The 20,501-nt window shown below is 41.8% G+C and overlaps 1 protein-coding gene across 1 annotated transcript in view; it reads right to left on the bottom strand.

Annotated features, from left to right (window-relative positions):
* Window positions 1-201: 201 nt before the first annotated feature.
* Window positions 202-20,501, bottom strand: part of LOC104411158 (polypeptide N-acetylgalactosaminyltransferase 13) — a gene marked incomplete at its 5' end in the record, with an annotated part of 41,380 nt that continues 21,080 nt past the window's right edge. The window contains 2 exons of the mRNA XM_010021514.1: window positions 202-342; window positions 9,524-9,658. Coding sequence (XP_010019816.1) covers window positions 202-342; window positions 9,524-9,658 — 276 coding nt within the window. The remainder of the gene's footprint in view (window positions 343-9,523; window positions 9,659-20,501) is intronic.

Raw genomic sequence — 20,501 nt, 5'->3', positions numbered from 1 at the left:
CTCAGATGAGCTTCTTTTGAACAGTCACAAGTTTTGAAGGGGCATGTGGAGACCTGCCGCATCAAGGAACCCTGCCCCGTGACTTTGTTCTGTCAGCTGGGATTTGGAGAGGGCTTCAGCACCACTGGCCTCAGCAAGGAGGATGGGAGGACGAGAAGGAGAAGAAGAGATCCTGGCCGAGGGAGTGGGTCTGCACTGACTTCAGGCACCCAGGGTCATGTTGCGCAGCAGCCACTGCTGGGAACGGCTGTCACCACACTCCCTCATGGTGGGAACCATCTTGTCCTCCTCTGACGGCTCATCCAGACACTGGTTGCTGTTGACATGCCTCAGGGTGAGCTTCTGCAACAGAGAAGAGTAAGAGCTGCAGCAAGATAGCTACTGCTGAAAACCAGTAATTGCATTTTTGGTCTTACTTCAGTCTTATTCTAGCCACTACACAAGCCACAAGACCAGTACTCATCCCTGGCCATCACTTGTACAGCTCTACAAAACCCCTACCATGCTACAGGGTGCCCAGCTCACCTTCTCACTCATGGCCAGGCAACGCGGACAGCGAGCACCTCTGCTGAGCCCAGCAACAAATAAATGTAACAGAAAAGCACAAAATAAGTGCAAGGAAGTATTATTTCAAAGCAACAGTATTTTGGATTAAGGATCTTAGCCTCCAAAAACCTTAACACCTGTGCATTTCAGACCAGCGCACCGTTAGTTCAGAAATAATTGCTAACGGCAATACATTTACTGAGTATTATATGAACAATGGCAAGATGCAGGTGAAAATTCTTCTGTTTCCAATACATTTTTTCTTCTTTGTGACACCCTACCACATGACACTGTACTTCTGAGGAATGGGAGAGTCAGAAGGGGATGACAGAAAATAGAACTTATTTTGAAGAAATAAATCATCTTCCATTCAAAAGCATTGGAGAACATGTCCATGAAGACATCCAGAGCAGTTAAACATGAAGTTGTGTACTCAGATAAAGCAAGACAGGTACATGTGCAGCAGAGCAGCAGGTGTTGTCACTCCTCTGGGGTTGACCTGGGGATTTTACACACAAAATCACAACAATTAAGCATGCACCTTAAGTGCCTCTGCTAAGAAGTGTTGCATTTACCAATTTACTATTACCTAAAAAGTCTTCCAGTTCCTGAAAAAAAATCCCAAGTACATCTGTATCATACGTGAACCTGCTTATGCACCTGCATACACTTGAAGTGGCACATTTGTGACAGAGCTGTGCAGCCCATATGGCGACACACGCAGGAGCCAGGTCAGTGCAATGGTGCAGGGCAGCTGTGGTTCCCATCTGGCTCAGGATGGAGCTGAACCAATGCTGCAGGGCTAGGGACCATCTCACCATATCCCCATGTGCCAGCCCAGCATTCTGCCCTCCCCAGCCAGAGCGCAGAGCCTGGCTGCCAGAGGGATTTGCTCCAGCCAAGCCCTGCAAGGCATGCAATAGCCATGCACTGCACTTGCAGTCACCCATGGCCTTGCAAGCTCAATATCAACTTAATATTTTGGCAGTAAACATCTGTGTTTGCTGCTGCACCTGACTCAAAACATCATGATTTTGGCCTTTGTTTAGTTTTAGGGCAGGACAGGTCCTGCACCAGATGCACTGCCCCATGGGATTATATGGACTCTGTTCACAGAATCACAGACTGGTTTGGGTTGGAAGGACCTTAAAGACCAAGGACCCCTTCCACTAGACCAGGTTACTCAAAGCCCCATGCAACCTGGCCCTGAACACTGCCAGGGATGGGGCAGCCACAGCTTCTCTGGGCAACCTGTGCCAGTGCCTCACCACCCTCACAGGGAAGAACTTCTTACTAATATGGGATCTAAATCTCCTCTCTGTCAGTTTAAAGCCATTCCCCCTTGTCTCATCTGTACAGGCCCCTGTAAAAAGCCTCTCTCCAGCTTTCTTGTTGGCCCGTTTAGGCACTGGGAGCTGCTCTAAGGTGTCCCCAGAGCCACCTTCCTCTCCAGGCTAAAAAACCCCTGCTCTCTCAGCCTGTCTCCATGTAAGAGGTGCTCCAGCCCTCGGAGCATCTTTTTAGCCTCCTCTGGACTCACTCCAACAGGTTCCCCGAGTCAAGCAACCTACTCAGGTATCTTAATGCTCCAGGTAGAGTGGTCAAGCAAGATCTGAGCTGTTGCACAGCAGCTCCACAGGGATTATACCCCTGCCACAACCAGAACAATCAAGGGAACTGTCGATTTCATGACTGAAATTGTGTTTGCAGACCCTCCACTGGAGCAGAAACCAATTTTATGTCAAACACCATGTAAAGGAATAACCAGGGGAACAAGCATGGGTGGCAAAAGTCTGCAGCCTCCTGGAGGAGGGGGAAAGGATGAATCAAACCCACAACAGCAGAGCCCAACCCAAAGTCTTGGAGAAGCAGCAGTATTGCAGCAGCATTGTGTTATATATTATTTATATATAATATAAACAATGCTACTGTAACTGAAGTTATGGAAATAAGTTATTTTAAAAATTGGTGTCTCTGATGCACCACACAGTACTCATCTGTGTATCTTTGTGTGGAAAAAAAAAAAGACTATTGGACCATTGTCTAGTGTTTCAATTAAACCGCTGGGAAATGCTAACACTGCCGATGTAGTTTTATTATTCAAACATATACCTGCGCTATTGCACTGTATAATTTTAGTTCATACTGGATTGTCATGCCACATATTAACACTCCAAATTTGTATTTTAAATATTCTTTCAATAGCTTGCCCCTAGAGATTTGCCTCAATTTAAAACAAACTATTACAAAATTCTCAAAGAAAAGCCTGCAGATATTATAACAAATCACCGAGGGGCCATTTGGTATGCATTCAGTGATGAATATAAGGCATTTTTTCCTCTAATTACAAGAGGAAAGAATTAGTAGTGCTAACAGAAGTAGCTTGTTTACTAAATAGCACTGCTCAAAGCATCACTGATTCTTCACTTATATTGTTTTAAGTGCAATTAAGCTGCTATCATTTTCCACTATAACCAGAAATGCAAACAAGCCTAGAAATGCTGCTGTTGCCTCCATCAGCTGTTCCCTTTTATTCAGTGAATAATTTCATGCTAGATTACCATATCATTGGGATTTTCAACCCATCTCATAAATTTTTTCTTTCTGTGTTCTATCATTATTTATACTATTACAAAAAGGGTCTCGTTTGCTTGGAAAACAATTAATTACTAGGCAATGTGATACTCATACAAGCCAGCCTAAAATGTTCATTTTACCCAAATGTGAGAACACACGCATGGGTGTAGAGCTGCCTGTACAGCTGTGCAGATACTCTGTGGCTTCCTGCTTACCAAATGCATGCAAATAATAGCTTTGATGAGTGAGGACTCTGAACACGTTATGGCAAACAATGCAGCTGAAACTCTGCATCACCTGCTGAGATCCTGCTGACTACAGTTGTTAGGGGTCTGCCACTAACAAGAGAGGCTTTCCCCCCATTTTTGTTCTCTCGGGCAGGAAGGTGACATTGTTTGATAGGGGAGCAGATGACAAATGAGAGCAAGCCCAGCCTGTACCCCTGCATGTGTGTTGCCCCATCACCACCCCCTGTATTACTCAGCTGTCTAGGAACTAGACAACTACCAACCGTCTAGGAGAAAACAGTAGTTGGCACAATATTTTGATTCTTTCAGTGACTAACATTTTAAAATTATCTGTTGATCTTTTAAAATTATCTGTGACTAATATCTCTAGGACTGAATTACTTAAAATTGGGAATTTTCAAGATGAAGATTTCTGAAAAATATTACACAACTGGCATCATTTCTATGCCTTAGAATAGGAACCAAACCTCCAGCTGTTGCCAACAGTAACAATCACATTGACATCAATAGATCAAGGTAGTTGAATTAATCTAAAATTAGTTAAAATCAATAATAACTAATAACTAACATTAACCATATATGTTATCACATATCTATATAATCATCTGCAAAAACAAGAAATAAATTCAGCCGAGTCTAATAGCCAGAGAATGGAGAAGCAATTTTCTGGGTATAGCTTAAATCATCACATGCTCTATTTGCTTTTTAATACCAACCTCCAACTGTTTCTTAAAGGAAATAGTCAGTGGGGCTGTAAAAAATTTTTCTAAATACTTCCAGCCTTGTGTAGTTTCTTAGAATCCATGTTTGTAAGGGGCTGCCATCGCAAGCCTCCACTGTGGGACCATAGGTGCCATCCTCTATCCTGCTTATTGTCAGGCATGACTGGGTGATTATATGAAGAAATGTATGGGTCTGCATGACAGAAAAATGGCAGAAGTAAACAAAACAAGCAAAGACAACGACAAACAAAGGAAAAAGTAACAGACTGTTTGATTAGACATCCACAACTGTGAACCAGATAAAGCTAAGAGCACTCTGATGGGAATTACTAATGGGTAATTGCGCCTGTGAGCACACCAGTGCCAAATCATAGGGAAATTGTGCTATCTTATACAGCTATAACAGACACATAAATGGTCATATTAAATATATAATGTATGTAATGTATATATAACTAAGCTTTAGCTTCACAAAAAATGTTCTCACTGCTCTGCTTTGAGGGACCAGTCCACTTGAGACCTGTTCACTTTACATTTTGCAATTTAGACCAGTATGCCTCTGAATCCTCCCTCCCCCCCCCACTTGCTGCAATCATGATGTCCCATTGCGCAGCAAGATTTGGGCAGAGATGATGTTTCTACTGCAGTAATAGCCTGTACTAACCATCCTGAAGCCTACTCAAGCATTATGAAATTAAAAATATAATGAATTAAACATTTACATAAAGAGAAATAAGAAAATTTATTTGTCAACTACAATTTCAGCTCTTCTTTTACCAGTCAGGAAGGAAGACTGAGCTAGAGGGGAGCTTTTATTTCCTTAAATCTTGCCTTAGGCTGTGACAGCCAGATTATGGCAGGTGCCCTGGGCTGGTGCTGCCTGGGGATGTTCCTCCTCCATCCCAGCCCTGGCTGCTATCCCCTCACCCTCTCCTGCTCTGCAGTTTTGGCTTGGTAAGGGAAAAAGTAACGTATGTATAAAGAAGCCACTAAAAATACTGAGAATGAATGTCCTTATAATGTCACTTTGAGTAACCAGTGCAAACATCACTGCTTGGTTTTGTTTCATTGTGTATTATTGCTTCATCTTCACTTCTGGCTACTATTCTGTTAAGGGAATATAGAGGTACATAAATAAATAAATGACTTCAAAATGTCACAATCTCTCTATATTGCATGTTTATATTATGGTAAATGCCTAAATTTAGTAGATTTTTCACATGGGCATAAAAAGTATAAGCATTATTTTGATAATCTGACCAGACTCTTCTTTCTGGTACAAGGTACAGTAAGTTTAACTTGTGTACATCAGCAAAGCTGCACCGACTTGAGAAAAACTATAGTATTGAAAGAATGAGATCATTTGTCCCCTACACTCGTTTTATTAAACACTACTTTCTAAGAAGGTAATTAAAAAAAAATAAAAATCCCTGCAATGTTTTCCTTACTGATTCTTTAAGCACTAAGGCCTTTCAATTACATAGTAAAAAGACTGCAGTTTATAGGACTAGTTGAATTATTGGCCATAATCTCCTATGGTAGAAGTTAGTAATAACACTGCAATTTATAGGAATATTCAAACTATTAGCCATAATCTTTTCTGGTAGAAGTTAGACTACACCAACTCCAGTTGGTCCCATAACTTTAAGAAGATAAACAGTCACGAAGTCTGCAAATGTTTGACAGATGCAGACCAGCAGATGTGACGCTGATGATGCAATGGGTATTTACATCATTTGTGAACAAAAAATGCATAAGAAACAAGCCAGCTGTTCCCAGATATTGCGCCCGTGTGCTCACGTGCTTCTCAGCCATCAATCTTTACACCGTAAATTGGCATTCCCTGCTTTCCTCTAGTCATAGAATCAGAGCATGGCTTGGGTTGGAAGGGACCTTAAAGCTCATCCAGTTCCAACGCCCTGCCACAGGCAGGGACACCTTCCACTAGTCCAGGTTGCTCAAAGACCCATCCAACCTGGCCTTAAACACTGCCAGGGATGGGGAAGCTACAGCTTCTCTGGGTGCCTCACCATCCTCACAGAGAAGAACTTCTTCCTAATATCTAATCTAAACCTACATTCTTTCAGTTTAAAACCCATTCCCATTGTCCTATCCCTACATGCCAGCATCTGCCTGTGCACGCCAACATCAGCATCTGCCTTTCATCAAATCACTTTTCTGACATGATACCTCCATGTTATCAGTCTGACACATATATTCTCTAGAAAACATTGGCAGCGTGACACCGTGTACTGACTACCTGAATAAATGAGGTTTGGCATGTAGTAGCAATATTTATATAAAGGTACTAGATCACAACACTTTAATACAGCACTGCTAGAGGAGCAAGCAAGAGATGCGCTACGGTAGGGTTTAGTGCCGGGGTTGCAGTTGTTAAAAAACTTACCTCAAAGCTGTATTCCCATTTACCAACATACTGGTGGAAGGGGGAAAAAAAAAACCAAACAAAAAACAACAACAAAAAAAAAAACCCACATCACCACATCAAACAAACAAACAAAAAAAAAAAAAAAGGAAATTGGAGTCAAACAGGGACTCGAGAAACTTTTTCTTGTGAAGACTTCAGCTCTGCATGCATGTAAATTCAATATCTCTGTATGGACAAATACTGCATTCAGCGACAAATAACAGTAATTGCGCAAGATCAAATCCCAACATCATCATTCATGCATGAGGAAATTAAACTATTTTCTACCAGATGTGACATATTTACAGCATTATTTTTTCCTCAAGTTCATTCGTGTGTTACATGTCAGAAGATTTCAGCACACTTTACATACTGAATTTGCTGGGATGCCACAGGGATACACAAGAGGAGTCACCGGGTACATCAGCACAAACCTGGACCTGATGGATCTATCTGGCAGCTCTCTGTCACTCCTGCACAAATATCTCCAGCAAGACCAGTGCCCCAGTACAGGGGCAAACCAAGCAAACAGCTACATAGCAAAATTGGAAAAACATGTTTCATTAGACAAGCAAGATCAGATGCTTAGGAAGAAACTCTGGCTCCAGCCCATCCTCACTCCCATATCTTTTTCTGCTGACCCACCACCTTGTTTTGACCCCCATTCCAAAGCAAACAGCTTTAATGCATTATAAATATGCTATAAAACACATGCTGATAGGAAGCCTTGGAAAGCTGGGAAACTTCAAACTTGGCACATCCCTTTGACACAGCTGGTTTATAGAGCTGCCCTTGCAAGGTAATTGGCAGCTTGAGAAAGGGCCAGGAATCTTACTGATGTGTTTCTCAAGAAGTAGGAAAGAAAAGCATTAAAATTCAATAATGGAAGGCAATGGATTTATTTAAAAAAAAATAAAAAAAATAAAAAAAAAAAGAGAGAGAGAAGAAATAAAATTCCTGCCAAGATGTTGAAACATTCAGTAAAAGAGATGTTTAAAAATGCTGTAAACTACTTCTGCCTTGAGTGTTAAAAGCCATTTTGCATTAGAAATGGAGATTACTGCACAGACTTGGCTACCCTTCCTGGAAACAGCTCACTGGGGGGATATGAAGGCTGAAATTCAGTGCTGTTGTTTCTTCTGGTGACAGCAGGTTTCTTTATTTAGTGCTTCCTTAAATCCAGATGATACTATTAATATTTTGTGCATATAAAGGCTTCTTTTTAGCCTATATAGTTATGAGTATCATAAAATCAAGGAATGGTTTGGGTTGGAAGGGATGTTAAAGCTCACCTAGTTCCAACTTTCCACTAGACCAGGTATCAAAAATAATTTATCCCACTGGGTTAAGAAAAAGATGCCGCTCAGTGAAAACTGCCTTGTAGGAAAAATGAATGGAATAGAAGGTTTAGGCAACCCTGCACGACCTGTGGGTCAGATCTGGCAGCCCCAGAGCTGCAGCCAGTGTGTGTCATGTTTCTGTCAAACTGAAAAACAGAATTTATGGAAAAGTCTGTTTGAATGGCAAAACCCTCCACTTCCAGATTGCAAATGATTTTGTTTCATCATGGAGTACCATTTTATGCAGATATTAAAAGGGAATGCCTTATTTGAATCTATAACTGAGGGGTTTGCAAACAAAAAAATAATAATTCAACTTGCTTTTTAAGCTTGATGTAAAATATTCTTCATATTGCAAATTAAATAAACAAGCAAGCAAGCAACAGGTTATTCACAAAAAGTTCATTGAACAGCTTTACTTCTTACACCAACCCTCTAAGTCAGTAAATTAGGATTTTATAAGTGTACCCGTCACTCAGGCTGGGTACTGCCGAGTTCTATACCACTAAGCGGAAAGTTCATAAAACTAATTTTTAAGGGTTGGGGTTTTTTTGAGAAAGACGCAAGAATAATGTAGCGCTCTGACTGTTCATCTAGTTACATGACATGACACTAATCCCTGCAAATACCAACTTAACTGTTTGCTTTCTTCAAGGTGAGAGCAACCATTTGGGAACTTTAACTTTCACTTTTGTGTGAGGTAATTTATCAGCCTGTCTCCATAGGAGAGGTGCTCCAGTCTGCAGAGCATTTTCATGGCCCTTCTTTGGACTTGCTCCAACAGCTTCATGTCCTTCTTGTTTTGGGGGTCCCAGATCATAAATACCAATACAGTTACTAAAAGGAAGTTTGCAAGCTGAAGTCTGAATGTCCACAGACTAAAACTGGTAACAAAAATATTCCTGTCAATAAACAGAAATGTTTGTGGAACAAACAGCAAAGCCGTTGTCTTGGAGATCCCTTATACAAAAAAAATGGTGTATTTCTTTTTTATGAGCTCCATCTAATGGTTGATTCTGGTTTTACACAGCTCCTTAGAAATTTTCCATTGTGGATCTCTTAAGCTAAGCTTAAGAGAAAAAACCAGCATGTTTCCAACGTTAAAATTAAAGAACAGCATATATGGTTGAAAGAAATTTAGGTTTCCATGCAGAAAGGTGAAAACAGTTGTTTCTATGAACACACTGGAAACACTTTTTAGAATTCATGCCTTTTAGTACACCAGTATTTTTTGAGCTTTGCAGTATTTTTCTCCCATTGCAGCTATGGAAATACACCAATACTAATCTGGCATTTCTAAGCAGAGAGTAGCAGAGCCACATACGCGCAGACCATGGGGCAGCACTGTTAAAACTCTGCTCAATGGGGAAATGCATTTTCAGTAGCTTGTGCAAGACAATGCTAGCTACTAGAAATTAGCTTTTTTAAACAGTAATTGACTTTTTCAGCCCTCAAAAAATGAAATTTTGAGGAAACAATATTTAAAACCTAGTGGTCAGCTGAATTACTTTGCACCCCGAAGCCTGTGCTATGGCAGGAGACCCCACTGCACTGGTGCACTGCGTCATTCCCAGGCTCCTCAGGATACAGCCATGCTCTTCTAAGAATAAATTCCCAGCTCTACCCTGGTGAGTGCGGGTGCAACAGCTGAAACTGTGGTACCTCAGCATCGTACTCCCAGAGCTGGTTCCCCCTCATGTGGTGGCACTTCAGCATGACGACGGGGCCATTCAGCCTTGAGACATCAAGGCACAAGTCGTCCGTGCGGATCTCTTTGTCAGCAGTGTAGGAAAAGACCTGGAAATAGAAAACCATTGCAGTGACAGTCAGCAAAAGACCTAACAACTGCTGATCAGTCCAGTGGAGCAGAACTACTTCCTTCTTCAAACACTGAAGTGGTGCCTTGGATTTCACAAGTTTCATGCAAGTTCTTCCACTAGTGAATGTCTACATAAGAGAAGGAATATTGTGTTGAGGAAAAACAATTTTATGGGACCAAGCCCAGGAATCATTCCGGCATACACGCAGTTTTACCTCCTGCGAATACTGCACAGGTATGTAATTGTGATGAGTATCTTCAGGAGAAATTTCAGTTTAATACAATGGATAATCCAAGCCCATCATTGGAAGACTTCAATCTTTCTAAAGTAAGTCTTCCTCCTAGTGTCAACCTTAAATTTGTGTACCAAGGAGGTTAAAGATCTATACAGATGCAATTCTGGCTGAGCTCTTGCAGCAGCACCACCAAGGCCCTGCAGTAGGGATCCATCCGGTTGATGGGGAAGCATGCTCAACCAGATCTCAACACTTTGTGGGTGGGTTTGGAATCTGGAGAAGTGATAAAGAATATTGACTGAATTTCCGCGGTAAGTCTAAGCCGCTACAGGGTCTCCATCCAACTCTCCTGCATGCTCCTCACCAACCACACAAGGAGCAAGGTCTGCTGTCTAGAGAGGGATGAAAATGTAGAAACCACAGGGGAAGAGGAAGGAAAGGAAAGAAGCTGGTAGAACACTGGAAGTATTTACACAAAATTACACAAAGGAAGCATCTCCTTGCTCCTAAACTGCTGTTCACAACCTTCATATGTTGCTGGTCCCAGCACAAAAGCTCCTGAATGACCTTAGGAAACAGCCTTTGGTCTGTATTGCTTTGTGCTTTCCTTTTCTTAGCAAGTGAATTATTTTCATTTTCTGGTCCCCTCTCCTTAGCAGGAAGAGACCAGCGAGCAGAGCCACCAGCACCCACCATTCCACTACAAAGAGCATCTGTTCAGCTGTTGGAGCCACGGGGCTGCAGTACCACCAGGGTGGAAATGGACATAGGAGAAAGGCTGCAGCCAATAAAATAATGTCAAGACCGTGGCAAATGACAGAATTATGATGTCCTGTTCAGCTTTTGATGAGTAAAAAATCTGTATCTACACCTGCAACAGAGAAACTGTCTTTTGCTGTCAAAAAGATACAAAATACTCAGGTGGCAATGCTTAAATTAAGAGAGACATATAATATAACTACAGCATGTGGACATACACATACCATACTTGGTGCTTTTAGCGTTCCTATGCAGCCTATTCCTCTTGTAAAAGGATTATAGTATAATTAAAAGAGCCGGGACCAAGATCTGAACCACAGATAATACAGTGCCCCAGGGGATGTCTATCCATCAAGACTTCCAGTGAAATATTAAATTGTACTCAAGGAATAAGACTTCAATCAAGCAGCAAATGGAAACTTTTCAGTGAATTAAGCAGAGGGTCGGAGATGCCTCATCACTTGGAAACATGATGCTTGGCAATGGTGTGCTAGTAAAGGAAATTCTCCCTATTTTACATGCTGTGCAAAGCAGTCAATGGAATAAAGGCAAGGGTTTGGAAGTTGGAGGTTCAGATAAACTTTGCACGGAATTTGAAAGTAGCATGCCAAGGTGGCAGTGGAGCAGGTAGGTTCAAATCAAAGCCATAAGGGAGAGCAAGAGCTGCCCGGATTAGCCGTCTTTCCATTTTCCAGATTTCTTATTCAACACTCACCAGCCACTTGCCTGGGTGAAAATCTGGGATTCAAAGGTCAGCAAAGCACCAGCTGCCTTTTGCATTTATTCAGCCCATGCTAAGTCACTGAGATCAAATCTGAGGGTCTCAAAGTGTTGCTTTCCCTTAAAAAACCCTTGGCCATGGGCCAATACTTGGGCTTTTCTCCAGTGGAAAGAGAGATTTTGAAATACCAACCTGACAGTGCTCTGCAACCACCACACTCCAAAGCATGCCAGCCTTTTGGAAGGGAGGGAAATGAGACCATGCCACCTCAAAAATGCCACCTTGTCTTCACACGGACATTTTCTGCTTCGCTTCCTCACTTTCCTGTGCTCAAAAGCAAGTCCCAAAGCCTTTAAAACCCTATATAACCTCAACCAAGGTGCTGGAAACTCTGTATATGCACTAGCTCACCCAGTTACAATCTGGAAGTATTTAGAGAAGGGAACGTATGCTGAGGGCTGACCAGGAAAGAGACATGGGGGTAATTTTGAAAAACAGCTCTAACCGTGCCCATCTCTGGCAAATCTCAGCAAGAAGTAAAGCATTCACAGCTACTTGAGTAGGTTAAATCCATGGCAAAAGAGGAAGTTTTTTCAAACTTTCAATTCATACAAGCTGTCGCACAAACACTTCCCAATTTCCAGTTTGTACCCTGAATCTGTGGGTTTTCCAATTTTTTTCTTTATTTTTTTTTTTTTATTTTTTTAACAAGATGTTGCACCTCATCCCTGGTAAGCAAAACCCAAACACTGATGAAAAACGTCTACACTTAGCAGGCTGATTACTGGTTTGTTTTGTAGAGATCTGACAAATTAACATAGAATCATGAAGTAGTTTGGGTTGGAAGGGACCTTCAAAGGTCATCTAGTTCAATACCACTGCAATAAGCAGGGCCATCTTCAACTACATCAGGTTGCTCAGAACCACAACCATCATCAGACGAACTGATATTAGCACATCAGGTTAAGTTCATAGAAGTACATAAGGTTAAAAAAAAAAAAATTAGTTCAGGATCAGTTGTGAGGTTTCTTTAAAAGAGGTGCAAGAGCAGTTTATGTTCTGGACTAAACTGAAATCTGAGGGTTTTAGAAACAAATTATTCAACTGGTCATGCTATATCTGGAACAACAAACATGGCCAAATAATCTAATAATCTGAAAATCATTGGTATAAAGTGTAGCGCAAAGTATCTCCCACTCAAAGCAGCAGTTTGGCTTCAAAAAAATCACTCAATGAATATATTGTACAACTATTTCATCTTTGTCTATGCTCATTACTGGCAGATTTATCTATTACCATTTATTCTGAAGCAACTTCTAACTTAAATTTTCAACTTATTTGTTTTTTGATACTGAACATTTGCATCAGGCATTTTCTTCTAGCCTCAGAAACATGTTTTCAGCCTCAGAGAGATATTTTCTTGTGTTCTATAGAAAGCAAATACTTATATTCGGAAATGTATTTCCATTTGTATATTTCTTTTTCCTCTCATGTTCCATAACTGCAGTACCCTGTTCCATTATATCTTTTGAAAAAGTGATGTCTGAATCGACAATTAAAGAACGTGCGTTTGAAAAACACGCCATCTTAAGAAAGAAAAATTAATGCTAATTAAGACGATGTAAAATTATCAGGCTACCATTTTGTTACCATCCATATTAATTATAGATATAATTATATTGATGTCATTTAAAAATAGAGGGTGAGGAATATGTTGCATTTTATAGCTAATTAAATAATATATTTCACACCACACATTCCATGCAAGACAGAAAAAGGACTTTCTGAGCAGGAGTCCAGTCTTCTGGTGACTTTTGGGCTGGTTCATGGCCCTCCCCAGTGAGCAGCAGCAGGGAGCACAGCTTGGCTCCCCAAGGCCTGGGCAACACACTACTTTAACCACCCAGCTGGTGGCAAAGCCTGAAGACTAGTGTGGAGTGAGATCTGGATCTGCTTCAGGGGATCAGCAGCACATTCACAGACACAAGGTATTCACTGTGGTTTACAGACCCACCAGCACCGAACTATTGTATCTTTTTCCTAGGTTGTAACTTATTTTATGAATCACAGAATCATAAAATCACAATGATTTGAGTTGGAAGGGACCTTAAAACTCATCTAATTCCACTCCACTGCCACAGGCAGCAACACCTTCCACTAGACCTGGTTGCTCAAAGCCGCATACAACCTGGCCTTGAACACTGCCAGGGATGAGGCAGCCACAGCTTCTCTGGGCAACCTGTGCCAGTGCCTCACCCTGCAGTGAAGAACTTAATCCAGTAAATTGATTAGCTAATGGCTATACCTTCAGTGTTTTGGCCCCAGAACAAATGCAGAACAGCCATGTAGGAAAGGCACATCACAGCTCCAGCAGGCAGCCTCTGTGTCTCCATCAAGGGGGACTTTTTGGAAGATTGGTGTTTGACATGCAAGTCCATCACGTATCAGAGAACAACCTCACTAGCTCTTTGCAGGAAAAACCACCCAGTTCCAAGACACCATGATACAAAGAACAGCTCTTTGGGAATAGAATTCAAAAAAATATCTGATTTTCATTCCTACTTGTGCAGTACGCAATCTAATCATATGAAAAGAAATGCAGATACACTTTCCTCACCTCTGCCACCACTGCGGCCTCCAGCCACGTACAGGGATGGGTAGAGATCAGCAGTATCTGTGTAAGAGTCCTTCAGCGATTCAGGCCTTCATCCAAAGCCTTTCAGGTTGGATGTATCCAGCCCTGCTTCAGTTCCAGATAATTTATAAATAGGTTCTAGTTTTCACTAGTCTAACAGCTTATTTTCACCCTGAAGGAAGGCATTTAAACTAAAACCAAACAAACCCACCAGGAGGATATTAACTCTAATCAAGGGTCAACCTTCAGTTTACTGAGTGACCTGTAAGACATGCCTAGCTCCAAACCCCTGAAGAACTTTGCAGCCATTCTACAAGCAGGGATCAGATTTATTTCTAAAAAAGAGGTTATGCCAAAATCATTAATGCCATGAACACAACTCATTCCATCCCACCCCACAGCCATCAGTGAACAGGACAGGTGCTGCCAAGCCAGAGCTGACTTTAGCATTTTGGGAAGTTTGTATAAAACTTGTTCTGCCATTGCCTCAACCTCTAACCACCACTGCCAAGAATTCCCTTTTCCTGGTGCTCAGCCCCAAGGAGAAAAACACTGTAATTCAGAGTGATTTGCCATAATCCAGAGGAACACTGTAATTACCACCAGCTATCACAGACTGAAGTCAGTAGTCAGAACTATACTAAATGGTAAACTTAATAAAAATCAAAGAAAAAAAATGGAAGGGAAAGGGGGGAATAGGCAGAAAGGGAATATCAGTGAAAACAAAAGGAGAGACAGAGGAAAAAAGAAAAATTAAAATAACAAAAAAAGAAAAAGAAAAAAAGAAAACCTGGTTGGCAGCATCTACAGGGAACATGTACAGTACCAACAGTGGGGATCTGCAGGGAACACTGGAGTTTAGCAAGGTTTCCAAGGGTTGCTTAGGAACTCAGTTTTATCATGTTCAAAAAACACCACTGGAAAATAGGCTGGCATAACCCCTTTGTGCTGAAAGCAAGCACACCTTCTCACTATTCAAACCTTTGTGCTCCACCAACAGAATCCTCTGTCTTCTCAAAGCCACTGTTATTCTATAAGGCTTTCAGGTGCATTCAGCATTTTGCACAGAAAATGAAAAAAATCTGGGTTTTTTTGCTCCGTGGGTGGGGATTGTGGAGGGTTTTGTGTGTGTGTTTTGTCTTGGGCTAGTGTTTTGGGGGTGGGTGGTCTGTGTTGGTTTGGGGGGGGGTGAATTATTTTATCAGATAGCTGTCACTTCATAAATGATGGCTACCTACACATCTGCAACACAAAGCTGTTGTTGCTTCCAGGATCTCACAATGACATGCCAAATTCACACTTGTTAGCAGGTACCACAAACACTCAGATTCTGCATTTTATCCACCCAGGCTTCTTTACTGCAATGTTACACATCCAGTGCTTGTCTTCCTGCATTCCCCGGTGACTATTTCTGCCAGTGTAAAGAAGCAGCAATTCCATTTTTCCATGGACTCTAAAAAGAAGACGTTATTCTACTTCTACCTTTGCTAAATGAAAGATACTGCTATTTAACATGCAGGCATGGCTCCTTTGTTCCCCATTAATCACAGTTACCATAACAGTGCTGAAGATCACTGAAGGCTCCACTGTGCTACCTCCCGAGCAAATCCAGATTATCAGACAGTTCCTACTCCAAAGGTTTATCACCTCAGTCTATAATAATTATGTAAAGCCTACAAGGGGAATCAATAGCAGCAAAATGGACTAAGAAAATATAAGCAATAACTAGTTTCATTCATAATGGGTCTGTTTAGGAGATGAAAAGCTGCAGAGAAAGCCAAGTCAGGGAAAACAGGAGACTGTAAAGATGAAACAGGCAGAAAGAGCAAAGAAGGGCTAAGTTTTGGAATACTTAAGAAACCTAGTAATAATTAGAAACCTAATACTTACAAAACCTAGTATTTACCTAAGATACTACAATTAATAAAATCACACCACTAAACTCACAGAGTCTGTAACGGATGCTGTGTTTCCTCACCCAGTGAGCTCTTCAAGGAGATTACTGGGTTGGGATCAGCTGTGCAAGTACTGTGCAATTCCTCTTTTTGTGCGGAACTTGCATCGTTTGCATGGATAAATGTCTAACTGTTGCTAAACTAAAGGCTTTGTTCTATTCAATTTTGTACATAAAATGCTTTTGGATGACTTAGTGGCAGCTTTCCTTTACAGAAACATCTCATGAGTCAGACAGCCCCATATTCCCAGCAGTAAGCAAATTATCACGTCATACCAATAAATTCTTACAGAGTGAGAGTTTATAAATTCTTTTTCTATATACTGCTACACAGAGAGTGCTCCTGTTCAAAAAGGCACTTGAAGATATATGCGTTTACTGTGAATGGGAAAAAATTGAAACTATGAAACAGAATGGTTTCTGAAAGACCCATTATTTGGAGCTAACTGGGGAAAAAACAACCCTCTAACAAGCCTTATTGTGTGTGCTGGTTTTTTGAGCCATCAGTGAGTACTGAGTCTGAACTTTCTGTATAAAATGTTGCCAGAAGGGAATCATGTTCCCCTTGCACATTTACTAAAACATATAGACCAACACGTTTGTTCTGATCTCACCCTGCCCCAGCTGCCTCAGGTAAGTTCATACCCAGCAAAATCCCAGCTGATGCAATTGCACATTCATTTAAAATGAATCTTGACAAAACACTCTCCATCCCATGGGAAAAACAATGTCCCTTCCAAAAAATCCTTCTCCCATGCAGAGCTGCCATGAGCACAAGATGCTGACAGCCTAGGCAGCCGGTAATCAAGGACCAGAGCCCCACGCCGGCTGGGGGAAGGTTTTGCATGAAGCATGTTTCTTCCACTTGCCAGCTCAGCCCTCTGTGCTCAGGGAACCAATGCAAGCTGTAAAACTATGAAAAATCTTCCAGACCGGCACCTCTGCTCAGACTCCAAGCGCCTACTGGGACACTGAGCAGGAACTGCAGGGCTGCTGTTACCGTGCAGAATGCTGAGAAATCGCCATATGCTCACAGCCACACTATTGCTTACACCTTGCTATTCTTATCAGTATGGAAAAAACACTACAGTATTTATTCAGAGGATAAATCCAGAGCAACCCACTGTGGGGCCCCCAAATTAAGGAAATGGGGCTGTTGGAGCAAGTCCAGAAGAGAGCTACAAAGATGCCCCAAGGACTGGAGCACCTCTGAGACAGGCTGAAAGAGTTGGGCTTGTTCAGCCTGGAGAGAGGGCTCAAGGCAGCTGCCAGTGCCTGAAGGGGCCAACAAGAAAGCAGGGAATGGACTTGAACTGACAAAGGGGGCATTTAGATTTAGATGTTAGGAAGTTCTCCACTGTGAGGATGGTGAGGCACTGGCACAGGTTGCCCAGAGAAGCTGTGGCTGCCTCATCCCTGGCAGTGTTTAAGGCCAGGTTGGACACAGGGGCTCTGAGCAACCAGGTCTAGTGGAAGGTGTCCCTGTCTGTGGCAGGGAGTTGGAACTGGATGATCTTTAAGGTCCCTTCCAAAACAGACATTCTATGATTCTATGAAGCATCTCAGAAAGAAAAGCAGCCCTTTTCAGCTCTTGCTTTTGTTACTCTGACGCTCACAGTTAGCTCTGCATCAACCAGCTTCATTGCTGAGGACACACAAGGTGCACACTCTGACAATGGAGTTGACTCACACACTGATAAAAAATGCTTTTACCCCTCAAGATTTTCCATGGCTGCTCCCTTGGGCACAGTGCAACCAAATGGAGAAGCAGGTGGCAGCGTGTGATAGCACAGACACTGGGACTGTGGGACACACTGGCTGAGCAGGGAGCACCATAGGATCCTTTTCAGGGCTTTGCACAGCACAAGAAAGGGTCCTTGCGACTTCCCTTGTGATATTTTTTCTGACAAAAAGCAGGTTCATCGCTAGGACAACAGAAGCTCCCGAGAGGAGAAAAGGCACGAGGTGCTAAACAGAAACTGTTGTGTGGGCAGCCAGGAGGAGAGCGGCTGCTGACCTGTGGTGCAATTGTGAACCTGTACAATTCCCCAGCCCTTCTTTTTAATAATATCCTTCTCCTACCTCTGTGGGATCATAGGATTTAATTACTGCTGTGAAGAGAGGCCTGACACTCCCAATAACCACAGTAACAAATGACATTCCTATGGTAATGCAATGAAAGCCCCTGAGGTATACCCCTCAGGATGACTGTAGGCAGGAAAACCAGACAACTGTGTCACCCTCTGCTAGGCCATCGAAAGGAACAGATTTCCTCTAATATACCACAAAACCTCAAGTCAGCTGTGGGGAAAAAAGGCGTGAGATTGATGGGTCAGCCCCCTCTGTCTGAGGCTGGATAGTAGCTTTTTTCCCATGATTTGGATGTAGTCACTGCTTGCTTTAATCAGGAGTCAACCTCAGGTACCTTCCTTCTGAAAAACATCATTCTTGAAGCAAGTTCACATGCTGCCCACACCTCAGCAGATGCACAAAACCAGTATTCTAGCCCCTATAGCCATATCCCCACTGTAGCTGATTCAAGGACAGGCTTTTCATTTTCCCCCCTCCATATAAAGCAAAAATACCAGTTCTTCACTGTGTTAGGAGATTCAAAGTATTTATTTTAAACATCATTAACAACCAAGTAAGGATAATCTGAAATGCCCATACCAACATAGCAGCAAATCCTCCACAGTTTTATACTCTGAAAACTATTTTCACATGAAGGGACTCTGTTAATGTATTTCATTTTTCTTAATTCTTAAAATAAATTAATATTTTTACAGTCTCATTATCCTTAAGTCCTTTAAAACAATCCTTAGGTCTTCAAAACACTTTGTTAGCTGTGAGATATTTCCCTCTGCCTCAAGGCGGATCGCGCCCATGCATCGTGCTCAACTCTAATGAGCAAGGTATTATTCTCGCTTCATTTTCATTCCAGAGTAGTTTTGTTCCTCAGCTATTTCTGTAACCACACAGCCCCCCCATTTCCCCGCCCCCAGCGTTTACATGCCTTAGCTCAGTTCTAATTTCTCATTAGAAGAGAATTTAATAAAGATAACTTTTAATGGGAGTTGTGTATAAGCACTAAAGGAAGAATAATGTTCTGCACATTGGTCAGGTTTTCCTAGCAAGACCTCCACCAGATGACAGATATTGCTCTTTGCTCATGTAAATGCAGAGAAACAGAGCCTCTTCACCCTGCAAGTGCACACCACAGATTCATCTGTGATTTCTGCCTGATGTGAGATGTATAAATCAGACTGGAGCCAAAATTTCTTTAGATATGAAATATATTGGCTTTAGAAAGCTCAGAAAGAATGTTTATATTTGTCAGTAATTAGGGTTTCTATAGGATAAATGGCCCATATACACACTCACAACCCATCTGTCTTTATCTTTGAAGTCCTAACCTCAAACCTGGTACTTAGGAGGAACTGAGGTTTGGAGACCTGACAGTCATTTAGGATTTTCCGTTCTCTTTCAACAGACAGAGAGGGGTTTTCCTACCATGCGCAGAAAGAAAGGGGAACATGCCAAACACCCAAGGACTAAAGAGAATCTTCAACCTTGATCATATGCAGTCTGATTAAAATTGTAACACTTCCATCTCCTACGTCAAATTGAGAAAGATAGTAATGTTTGGGATAAATATCATGGACAACTTTACCTCTAGAAGAAACATGGGAGCTTGGTCTAAGGTCCTGCCTCTTCTCATCTTTCTTTAGCAGATGTGGCACTAGGAAATGACACCTTCATCAAGCACTACCCAAAGGGTACATGGTCAAAAGACCTTCCTGGAGAGAGATGCCAGCACAAATACAAGGTCCTGCTGAGGGATCTCTAAGGATTTTAATTGCAGTGGGCGAAGGCAAGAGCAGCCTTATGCTCTGGGGTGTGTCAGAAGCTGAATGATGGGACCTGGAGTCTTTGATTTGAGAAAGCTGTCAAAATTAAGGGGAAGAAGAAGAGAAGGGTTTTCTGAACATAAAGCAAAAAGTAGAGTGGCCAGCAGCCACTTCCTGTCCTGCTGCTGCACACTACAGCCTCCCTGGGTAAAAGTCCCTTAACTACAGGTTTACATTGCAAAACTCAACTAAACCCAAATGAATCAGCTCTGCTAATTTGAATCCAAGGCATAGAATATGCAAAGTTTACTGTTATTTATACAGAGAGCAGGTACAGTCATCAGCAGCACAATGAGCTAAATGATTGCCATTTACCTCTTCACTCCCTTTCAAACATACGCAAGACAAGTGAAACACTCCACGCCTCCACTATTTGAATTTCCACTAATGACAAAAACTCAGCTTGCATGAAGCCACTACATGTTTATTTTTCACACACACATTTTAGAAACAGATGAATTCAGCCACAAGTCACATAGATTTTCACCTGTTTCATCTTAAAAAAGATTTTTCCCCCACAATGCCATAAAATAGATTAAAATTCATGATCAAACTTTCTAATGTTAGTATCTGAAACTTCAAATGCATTTCTCTGCACTCTAAACAGC

Source organism: Nestor notabilis, unplaced genomic scaffold, assembly GCF_000696875.1.
Source record: "Nestor notabilis isolate BGI_N333 unplaced genomic scaffold, ASM69687v1 scaffold22409, whole genome shotgun sequence".
In the NCBI taxonomy this organism is placed as follows: domain Eukaryota; kingdom Metazoa; phylum Chordata; class Aves; order Psittaciformes; family Psittacidae; genus Nestor; species Nestor notabilis.
Note: the sequence above shows the minus strand (reverse complement) of the source record. Positions and strands in the feature narration are given on the sequence as shown.